This window comes from Dreissena polymorpha, chromosome 9 (assembly GCF_020536995.1).
Source record: "Dreissena polymorpha isolate Duluth1 chromosome 9, UMN_Dpol_1.0, whole genome shotgun sequence".
NCBI classification, from domain to species: Eukaryota; Metazoa; Mollusca; class Bivalvia; order Myida; family Dreissenidae; genus Dreissena; species Dreissena polymorpha.
This window is the reverse complement of record NC_068363.1, coordinates 45562022-45573768: the sequence shown is the minus strand read 5'-3', so window position 1 is coordinate 45573768 and position 11747 is coordinate 45562022. Positions and strand designations below refer to the sequence as shown.

Here is an 11747-nt window from a genome sequence, read left to right as displayed (position 1 = left end):
ATGCACTGAAGCATGACAGTGTTGCCGATAATTGTCCATAAGAGTGATAAAGCAGCGCACTTGTGGGTCCCCTCTTGCTAATTGCCATCAATGTTGTTTTGACAATATTTGCAATTCTCAGCGCAATCTGTCCCCTAGTAGTAACAATTGAGTAATAAGGTCCCCAAAATACACGTGTGAAAATCGTTATGTCTCTTTTAACTTTAATTGGCACTAATTGACATATGTGATAAATCTGCAAACTGTTAATATGACGATGTCAGGTAAAAGAAAACCATCGTTGATGTACAGTTTAAATACCGTGCTTGATTTAAAAAGTATTATTTCCCAAACACTTATCAAGAAAACAACATAACTAGCATCTCTCAATCAAAAAACAGAAATGACCGATTTCGGATTAAAAATGTATAAATAATTGTTGGTACTTGAATTCGTGGTTCAGCTGACCAAAGAAATCCACGAAAATTCGTACCACACAAATTTAATGGTTTTACAGTACCCGTTTTTGGCTTTTTCATGAATTGAAGAATTGATTTTGACTTCTGAAACATGCTGTGAGTAACAAACAACAAACCATTCTTATTTATATAAGTTATATTTTTTCTGTGCTCATAATGATATATTTAATGGCAAAAACAGTTCATATGACATACTTTCAAAATATGGTTCACAAAATTAATCAATGTATAAAATTGTCTATGTACATGGAAACCCCACAACAAATCTAACAATCTGTTTATATATTGAAAGCAGGTAACAAACTTTGTTCACAATTTCAAATATAAACCTATACCTATCACAAACAATATTATACCTTGCCAAAATGTTTAGCTCATAAATGGATGGAAAAAAACTGCTTTTAAACTTATGATGGAATGATACAAATGGAATTATTTGGGAATTTGATGATGAACATTAACATTTCAATATTGCAGTGAATTGGAATCAAAGGAGCATTTTGCGTTGTTCTTTTGTATGATAAGTTCTAAAGGTATCTAATATACAGAAATAAAAATTGAACTTTACAAGCAAATTATTGATATGATTTGAATGTCATGTTGAGATAAATATGTATACAATCATGAATGTCTACTTGCACATCCAATTTCATATATTAAATAAAATGTTGAAAGCAACTAACAATATTAAATTACACGAGTCATCCTCTGTGAAAACAGTGTTTAATAAATGAACTTAAGTGTCTTCCCAGATTAGCCTGTGAAAATCTGTTTGGTCCACAGACTCATCAGGGTCAACACTTTCTGCCTTATCTAGATGTTTGCTAAGAAGAGACTCCCTTTTAATAAAAACAAGACTATTGTCAAGCAATATAAGTCCCCTACCGGCTCCACCATTGTCAGATTTAAGAAAAAAAATTGTTGCCACAGCAACCAGAATTTTTGACGTAGGAACAAATGAAATGACGTGCATTATGTCCTTATTGCCATCAATCCATGTTTCAAGTTTCATTAACAAATATTGAGCACTTATAAAGTTATCGCAGGATCCAGAAAAGTGTGACAGACTGACTGACTGACGGACACACAGAGCGCAAACCTCCGGTGAAACCGGTAGGGGACTAATAACACAAACCCAGAAAGTGTTGTTCCTGATAAGACTGTGCAGACTTCGCATGCTAATCTAGGAAGACACAATGCAAATGCTTTAAGCCCAGTTCTCCCAGAGCTGTGCAGACTTCACATGCTAATTTAGGAAGACACTATGCAAATGCTTTAAGCCTAGTTCTCCCAAAGACTGTGCAGACTTCACATGCTAATCTAGGAAGACACAATGCAAATGCTTTAAGCCTAGTTCTCCCAAAGACTGTGCAGACTTCACATGCTAATCTAGGAAGACACTATGCAAATGCTTTAAGCCCAGTTCTCCCAGAGCTGTGCAGACTTCACATGCTAATCTAGGAAGACACAATGCAAATGCTTTAAGCCTAGTTCTCCCAAAGACTGTGCAGACTTCACATGCTAATCTAGGAAGACACAATGCAAATGCTTTAAGCCTAGTTCTCCCAAAGACTGTGCAGACTTCACATGCTAATCTAGGAAGACACTATGCAAATGCTTTAAGCCCAGTTCTCCCAGAGCTGTGCATACTTCACATGCAAATCTAGGAAGACACAATGCAAATGCTTTAAGCCTAGTTCTCCCAAAGACTATGCAGACTTCACATGCTAATCTAGGAAGACACTATGCAAATGCTTTAAGCCCAGTTCTCCCAGAGCTGTGCAGACTTCACATGCTAATCTAGGAAGACACTATGCAAATGCTTCAAGCCCAGTTCTCCCAGAGCTGTGCAGACTTCACATGCTAATCTAGGAAGACACAATGCAAATGCTTCAAGCCCAGTTCTCCCAGAGCTGTGCAGACTTCACATGCTAATCTAGGAAGACACAATGCAAATGCTTCAAGCCCAGTTCTCCCAGAGCTGTGCAGACTTCACATGCTAATCTTGGAAGACACTATGCAAATGCTTTAAGCCCAGTTCTCCCAGAGCTGTGCAGACTTCACATGCTAATCTAGGAAGACACCATGCAAATGCTTCAAGCCCAGTTCTCCCAGAGCTGTGCAGACTTCACATGCTAATCTAGGAAGACACTATGCAAATGCTTCAAGCCCAGTTCTCCCAAAGACTGTGCAGACTTCACATGCTAATCTAGGAAGACACTATGCAAATGCTTCAAGCCCAGTTCTCCCAGAGCAAGGCTCTAATACATTTCTGTCCAGACTATTTCTTATTACTTCGATCTAGAATCAGATAAAGGCATAAGTTTGATGGACAGGACTTTAAGGGACCCTTTCACGTTTTGATAAATGACACAATTGAAAAGAAATGTTTCAGATTTGCAAATTTTCAGTGTAGTTATGTTTTTTGCAAGAACAGTAATACTGAACATTTACCATGCTCTAAAATATGCATTATATGCATCTTTTGGTGATTAACAAACTTTAAAATTATACAGCGTTACAAGCGCTAAACAGTTGTTTAATTTGGAATTGCTGATATTAAGTAGAAACTACAAAAGTAACATGTCAGCACGGATAGCCGAGTGATTTAAGTGCTGGTCTTTCAGTGGTACGAGCTGTGGTGTGGATGACCTCCAAGAGTCAGTGGTACAAGCTTAGGTGTGGATGACTCCAAGAGTCAGTGGTATGAGCTTAGGTGTGGATGACTCCAAGAGTCAGTGGTACGAGCTGTGGTGTGGATGACTTTTTTTCTTTTCTTTGTTTTGTATTGAAACTCGTATCATTTTAATGACAATCTTCAAAACATGCCAAAATGTGTGAACAAGTCCCTTTAATAGACAGGAGTTAAGTCACTGAAAGCCTGGACTTTATTATTTGTCGTAGATGTAAACAATTATTTACTGTACGTGTTATTTGTCAGAGACTGACCAGAGGAAGTGTGGTTATAAATACAATAGTGATCAGAATATTAGTACCTGTTATATGGAAACACATTCATCCAATAAAGAAAATAAAACAGAAGTTATTCACTATCTGTTGTCAACATGAATGTTTTGTGCTGACAAACTAAGATGGTTCTTTGGAAGTTCCATTGAAAAATTGTTACATGAAATTTATATTTATAAATGCTGAATTGACATGTAAATGTTAATTTAACAATTTTCGTCGATTCAACTGAGTGACATATAAAACTGTACGCAATTTTTCTTTAAACAACTACAACTTACATCGTTAATAACTATAGAATTTATTATATATTAAAACTAACTTTGAAGATAACATTAAAAAGACACCCAATTACATAGAAAGTGTTTTGGATTGCATGGCATTACCACAAAGACAAAATAAACTCCAACTTAAGCGTTAATAACAAGAACATAATTTATTATCAGTATGAACTAAAAGAAAAAAATTATTTAAAATTTAGCTAACATGTTTGAAATATAAAACAATACGGTATAATCTTCTATTTTAAATTCTGCCTAAACATTAATAAATTACCCTACATACAGTTCTAAATGTTGATATAAATTGTTCTAATCACCTGTATATCAACATTTTTCATATAAAAATAACAGAATAGACTTATAAATGGTTCATAATTTTGCCAAGAGAAAAGAAAACAAATATTATCACATATATTTGTAATTAGAAGCATGACAATATATAAAATAAAATGCAGATCTCCTTTATAAAATATTTCATAACACAATTGAACACATTTACATTTTAATATTATGCAATGTGTAACAACAGTTTGTTTTTTATAAACCCCATGCTGTTATTATAAACATCCATGTGTAAAATTAAATTTTTATCATAAGCATTTAAATGTAAATTATAAAACTGAATAAATGCTGTCCATGCTGCTTTATGTATTTAAGTACAATGAAGAATCTTATTTCTGTTTATTTATTTCTACAAGAGAAAATCAGAAACATTTACAGTAGCAAAATTATGAGGACTCAAAAGTATTGATGTTTTTTATTTGTCCCCGACCTTGGACTGGTCAAAGCGGCTTAGATAAATCTTATAAAAATTAAGATTAAAATACCATCCAACTGTGCGGGGTTGAGACAAATCACTAGTAGTAGATGTATTCTGAGTATGACTTTTTAGTTATGTAGATTTTTTTTAATTTTTTAGCTCGTTTCAATTTATTGTTCCATTATTCAACTAACAGTTATTTCATAAGCATACAATATGTTTAATTCTAAACCTTTGAAATGGATAACATTTTCAGTTAAACAAAAATGACTGAGCAAAAATAGTTATTGCCACTTTCATAATTCATTTGACAAACTGACATGTACATGTAATGTCAAATTCTGATTTTTGCCATGGAATGCGTATAACATAGACTTTTGTATAGGTTTACAACTGACACATTTTTTTATATTATAAATTTTATATTTTAAGAAATCATACTAAAATAAATGTACAATTAAACAGCTAAAATATCTGCAACCATTTATTATTTATGACACCTCCCTAACTCTAATGTATATTGCAAGCAACACAAATGTATGAATATTGGAATGCATCGAAATAGCTCATCACAAAATTACGCAACAATCGTTTTTGAACTTGTCATCTTCTCCGATAACAGGTGCCGAAGCGGGCGCACTAAATCTCCGTAAAGGTCCGTTATCTGAAATAAATGTGGGCGGTCGTGACTGGCCATTGTTGTTATTGTTATTATTGGATCTGGGGCTACGTCCATTTTGAACCTTATCCTTGCTGGGCGGGGCTGAAGTGGAACTTGGCGTGCCAGAACTGTATTTGCGTGGGTCCGTCGACAAACTTGTCAGGAACAAGTTTGCCACCATTCCTTCCGTCCCTGATCCAAACTTGTGCTGCTCCAAACGTTGTTTCTTCAAATCCGCCAGTGTTCCAGTGTTTGTCCCACTGGTGTACCTCCCAGACTCATCACCTTCCGCTGTGGTGGCCAAATGGTTCTCCAGACTGCGAAGTCTCTGGGATTCCCGCTTCTTCTGAAACGATGCCGTTCTAACAACGGGCTTCCCTTCCCCTTCAGTCTGTAAATGCCTCAGCTGAGGATTCCCAGCCGTCCCCGATGGTGGACTTGTCTCATCCTGTCCCCCAGGAGAAGGCTTACTCAAAGAGTCTTTTTGTTTATCCTCCATCTGCAGAGATTTACCCCCTGAGTCCGCATGACCCATCTGCACATGTATTGGCTCTCGATTGTGCTCCGTTTTGTGATCGGTTTTACCCGGTGGGTCTGATCTCTGCTTCTCTGAGTCTGAAGAATGATTTTTGTGTGTCATACTTTGCGATTGAGCACGCCTGTTGTCGGGTGAGGCGTTCTTTGCGTTGGGGGATTCCTTTGATTGAACAACTTTTGTGTTTTTGTTGCTAGGCGAAATGGCCTTGTCTGGTTTTGCAGAATCTGTTTTGTTTATCTTCTGTTTCTCTGTGCTAGGGGAGAGTGCCTTGTCTGGTTTTGAGGTATCAGTTTTGTCGACTTTCTGCTTTTCAGTGCTAGGAGAAACCACCTTGTCTGGTTTTGAGAAATCTGTTTTGCTGACCTTGTTTTTCTCAGGGGATTCCCTCTGATGCTTTTCTGAGATGTCGTCTATTATGCTGATATTTACGTCGTCTATACTGGTAGAAGGGATCAGTTCATCGTCATCCTGAAATAAAACAACACTTTGTTTGAAGCAATACACTTGAATTGCACTCCGGGAAAACCAGGCTTCATGTATTTGCAAAGTGTTGTCTAAGATTAGACTGTGCAGTCTGCACAGTTTTTCACAAAATCTTCGTTAATAATTTGTCTTATTTTATTTAAGTGTTTTTAAATGTGCCTATACTTTAACCCGTTAATAGGCCCCTTCAAGATAACAAAAGAAAAATACTGAACTTCAGCTAATCTGGTCATAATAGTTAGCAGACGCTGATTGTCTGCTGAGTTTAAGTTGGATTTTGTTACCACTGTAAAGTGGTAAACAGTATTTCAGTTAACCCAATCACACTTTTCCTGGTAAAACTAGCTTAAGGTACAACATGCACATACTTATGCAGTAATTTACAAAAGCCTCAGTTGATTCAGTAGGAAATAGAAAATGGCCGTAAAGAAGATCTCATGACCAATCAACCCACAACTTGACAAGGTATGTGGCCAGTAAAGAGATCAAACATGATCCACATATTTGTAGTCAAGCTCTCTTCAAAGTGAGCTAGCTTGACGTTAAGATATTTTCAAATATTTGGGCCCGGAAAGTGCAATTACAGGACATGGAGACTGCAATATCAGTGAAGAGAGAATGAGATATTTGGGCCCGGACAGTGCAATAATGAATCCCGGAAAATGTAATATGAGGTCCAGAGAGTGTGAAATTTGGGCCCAAAGAGAGAAATATCAGGGCCTCAACAGTACAGTATTTGGGCCTTCAGAGGGCCATATCTGGAGAAGAAGAGTCTTGGCACTGTAAAAGATATAGGGACACAGAAAGTGTGATATCTTGTTTGGGAAAGTGAGTGTGATATCTGGGTCCAAGAAAGGTCTTTAATTTAATAATAAATTGAAAGGGACTGCAAACTTGTCAAATTGCTCTGGGTGAGAAAGATTTAAATATGGATGTCAAAAGAGTCTTACAATGAGGTCCAAGGCCTCCTGGTCGTTGCTGATCATGCCGAAGTGTTTGGCCTCCTCCTGGGCCTCTTTCCTGAACAGTGGCTTCTTCTCATTGCGCATGGACGTACGCCGTATTGACGCACTGAAACAGAACAAAAAGAAAGATATAATCACTTCGTATGGGCGTACACCATATTGACACACTGAAACAGAACAACAAGAGAGATATAATCACTGCTTATTGATGTACGCTGTATCGACGCATAATCCGTGCGCATGGATGCACTGAAAAAGACCAGCATATCATGATATAATGACTTGCTAGAAGTCAACAAGCTGCAAAGAATACTGCTATTATCCTTATTAACGAGCCATGGCGTGAAGCCAATCACAATGGACGCATTAATTTAAGTTGGCCAAAATCTAAAATATCTTTTATTTTCAAGAAATAACAAAGCAATATGTGAGCTTTAAGCTATATTAATCTCTTTTGTAACTTTACCGCTGTTTGGTTACCGGTTTATAGAAAAATTCTAATTTGTTACAAAAAAAACATTGAAGCTATCACAGCTAGAAAATGTTGGTGCTCTGCAAAATACTTCCAAACAAATCAACTCGCATATTAAACAAGAAATATCTTTAAAAAAGATATACGGCGTTGATTGTGGTCGATGTTTATGAACGATCAAAAGTTATCTCTATGAGATAAAAAGTAGCGGATGCCTTTTTTCTTCGCAGTTCTTAGCTACATCACAAGCAAATCAATTACGGGGTGTTGCGCCAGATTTCGTGGCTTATTTTGCTTTATGTGATATTATTACTCAGATATCTATATTTACAGAATAGAAAAACACAAGAAACATGAAAATAAACGAGTGCATATAGGTCAGCCGGCAATACTCGAATCTTATTTAATTGCATAATTATAGTATAGTGAATTATTGTGCTCATGCTTAATAAACTGGTCTAAATGGATAAATATTTCTAATTAATTTTATCAAAATTGGTCCTTATCATGCAAATGTTGAAAACATATTAAAAATCGATGATTGACCTACCACAATAATATCGCCGAATATCTTTATTTAGTATCTTTCTGATCAAAACAGACTTCAAGTGCACAAAGTTTACGAGACGGCGTTTATATAAAGATTTCTGCAACTGACCGCAAACTGACCTTGATACCTTGCGGATTGGAATGCAATGCATTAAAGTTAGGTAACAATTCTGCTGCTGAAACGACGGCTTGTTTACGCCAACTGTACACGACCAAGGCAACAGCTGTGGCTAAAATATTGATATATCGACAAAGCGACTAAACGAACTATTTACTCCATCAGACAAAAATAGCATAGATTCCAATTTTTTCCTTCAATGAAAAGATCGCAACCCCTTCTGCGAACTCCGGTGATAAACTGTATATAAACTCTGACTTTCACACTCTGGCCGCAAATTGACCCGAAACCTCGCGGGTTGAAATGCAATGCAAGTAAGTACTAAATATGAGGATATAGCCTTTAGTATAAACGCTTTTGCGCTGGTAATTCTCTGAAAATAAAAGGTGAACGCACAAACTGTATTTATGTCGAAAATTGATTGTAAAACTGTTCTATCTATTGAGCCTTTTCATTAGAGATAAAATTGTTTCATGCAGTAAAACAGTGTTACAAAGACGCGGATATGTTTCCAATGTTCTGGTGTTATACTCAAATCAGCCAATGGAATAAATGAAGTGTATTCATTCGTACCTAGCCGCGGGAAATTTTATTTGAATATTATTGGACACTTACAAAGGTCAAGTCAGGGTGAAAAGCTGGCTTAATACAGCTAACGCCGAAAAAATAAATAAAAAACAGTTCATGCAGGGATGAAATGCAGAAAAATACTAGTAAATTATTATAACTACAATGCCATGTGTTTAAAAGCTGCAATTTTTTAAACTATAAAAGCCACAACACTGCTTTATTTGCTGGCCTGTTTAAAGCTCATTGAACTTTAGTCGTTTTCTCTTCTTCTGACGACATAATGCAAGCGTTCACACTAAATATTGATGTTATTTTGCTGTGAGGATTAAAAAGCTATGTCTTGAAAATCCGCAAAAAAAACACAAGTTTTGTCAATTGAAAAAAAATTGATTGTTCTTGAATAGTTGAGAGTTAACTTGCATATGACGGGTTATCATGTATGACAAATAAAGTTGCAGGGGCGGATAATCCAATCAGACAGCAGCGTTATGGGAAAAATTGGTAATTACATGATCTATTCTGATACCACTCATTACATAAACAAAATAATAGCAACATATTTCTGATAAAAAAAATAAATATAGTATATATATATATACATTTATAAATATAACTTATCAATCTTAATATGTAAAGAACTTGTATTAGAAGTCTATAATAAACATTTAAATATTTATCGTACAAAGTTGCTTAAATATTATACACATATGGGTATATATCATTCCTTACTAACATTCAACATGCAAGATTTTTAAAAATGTTTTAATGGTTCAAGCAATAAAATACTTTTTGTATCTACAAGATAAAACATTCTAACATAAATATTGGCTACAAACACAATATCTATCTACATGTAGGCTAATAACCTTTGATACATATAGTATCTGTGTAGGTATGCAAACATAAAAAAAACTTGTGTTAAAACAACCCATCTGTTTTCATGTTTAAAAAACCTAACTTCTGATTTGATTTATTACCAAACATCTATAATATATTTATTTCAACATTTTAAATTTAACTTTTTCACAGACACTGTACACATTAAGTTTAAAATCGAACAAATTAAAATTTATTGAAGTTACTCATACAAATCAATATATATACATTTTTCAGTTATGTTTAATTTCAAATCTGAACAAAAACAAACAAAACAAAAAGCCAGAAAGTGAAAATCTAAACAAATGTTATATGAGATTTTTCAGCATTAAAATGAATAAAACACAAATCAAGCAAACAATCGTTACTCATCATACATATTAATCTGATTTCAAGCAAACAATCGTTACTCATCATACATATTAATCTGATTTCAAGCAAACAATCGTTACTCATCATACATATTAATCTGATTTCAAGCAAACAATCGTTACTCATCATACATATTAATTTGATTTCAAGCAAACAATCGTTACTCATCATACATATTAATCTGATTTCAAGCAAACAATCGTTACTCATCATACATATTAATCTGATTTCAAGCAAACAATCGTTACTCATCATACATATTAATCTGATTTCAAGCAAACAATCGTTACTCATCATACATATTAATCTGATTTCAAGCAAACAATCGTTACTCATCATACATATTAATCTGATTTCAAGCAAACAATCGTTACTCATCATACATATTAATCTGATTTCAAGCAAACAATCGTTACTCATCATACATATTAATCTGATTTCAAGCAAACAATCGTTACTCATCATACATATTAATCTGATTTCAAGCAAACAATCGTTACTCATCATACATATTAATCTGATTTCAAGCAAACAATCGTTACTCATCATACATATTAATCTGATTTCATTTAAGGGGCTACGGGGATACATTTTTGTTGAAAAGATTCAAACATATTGCTAGCAATTTTGATTCCAGCCTTAAATTGTAAACGGACAAAAATCACCTTTCCTAAAAAAAATGAATGCATAATTTTATGTTAGCATTTCCACTTTCTAGACAATTCAGAGATTTTTGTCTTATTTATAGCTCACTTAAGCATTTCATTTCTTAATTGAATTAAAAGAGATTCAGAAATTATTACAATTGTCATTTTATCTTCACAGATGATAACTTTTTAATGTTAAGTTGACTGAACTTGCACAGCCTTTTATAATACTATTACAATAAAAACACATCTCGGTGCAAAGCTGACTCAGATAAAACAAGACACACTAATTTGAAATGCTATTCTTTTAAGTGATAATTCGCAAAAAAAACACACTTTGTTTACAAGAATCTTTGTGTTGTTATCACATTTGCACAGCTTGTATCATGTTAAATAAATAACAAAACAAGCAAATTCATTGAATTGATATCCCCCACCATTATACTTCATGGACACAAGATATGGCTCCGGACACAAAAAAACAACATTTTTTCAAAATACAAAGGGCCATAACTCCGTTATTATTTGATGGTGTACAATGCCATTTGGCGTTCATCATCCTCTTATAAATATATATTCTCATACCAAGTTTCAATGAAATCTGCCAAAGCACTTCCAAGATATGGCTCCGGACACAAAAGTGCCGGACATACAGACGGACGGAAGGACAACACCAAAAACATATCCCTCCGCCTATGGCAGGGATAACAAACAAGAGATGTGTTCGTCACAAACACAATGCCCCCTATTGTGCCGCTTTTATTTATTTTATTTTTTTTACCTTTGACCTTGAAGGATGACCTTGACCTTGAACTTCCACCACTCAAAATGTGCAGCTTCATGAGAACGCAGCTTTGATTATTTTTTTACCTTTGACCTTGAAGGATGACCTTGACCTTAACCTTTCACCTTTCAAAATGTGCAGCTTCATGAGATACACATGCATGCCAAATATCAAGTTGCTATCTTAAATATTGAAAAAGTTATGGCCAATGTTAAAGTTTTCGGATGGACAGACACCATATATTTG

At 34.8% G+C, this 11747-nt stretch overlaps 1 protein-coding gene across 5 annotated transcripts in view; it reads right to left on the bottom strand.

Annotated features, from left to right (window-relative positions):
- Positions 1-2427: 2427 nt before the first annotated feature.
- Positions 2428-11747, bottom strand: part of LOC127846349 (protein phosphatase 1 regulatory subunit 12A-like) — a 110279-nt gene continuing 100959 nt past the window's right edge. For all 5 annotated transcript variants that reach the window (XM_052377521.1, XM_052377519.1, XM_052377522.1 and 2 more), the window contains exons 10-11: positions 7099-7219; positions 2428-6133 (exon numbers count right to left, since the gene is read on the bottom strand). In XM_052377521.1, coding sequence (XP_052233481.1) covers positions 5036-6133; positions 7099-7219 — 1219 coding nt within the window. In that variant the 3' untranslated portion in view covers positions 2428-5035. The remainder of the gene's footprint in view (positions 6134-7098; positions 7220-11747) is intronic.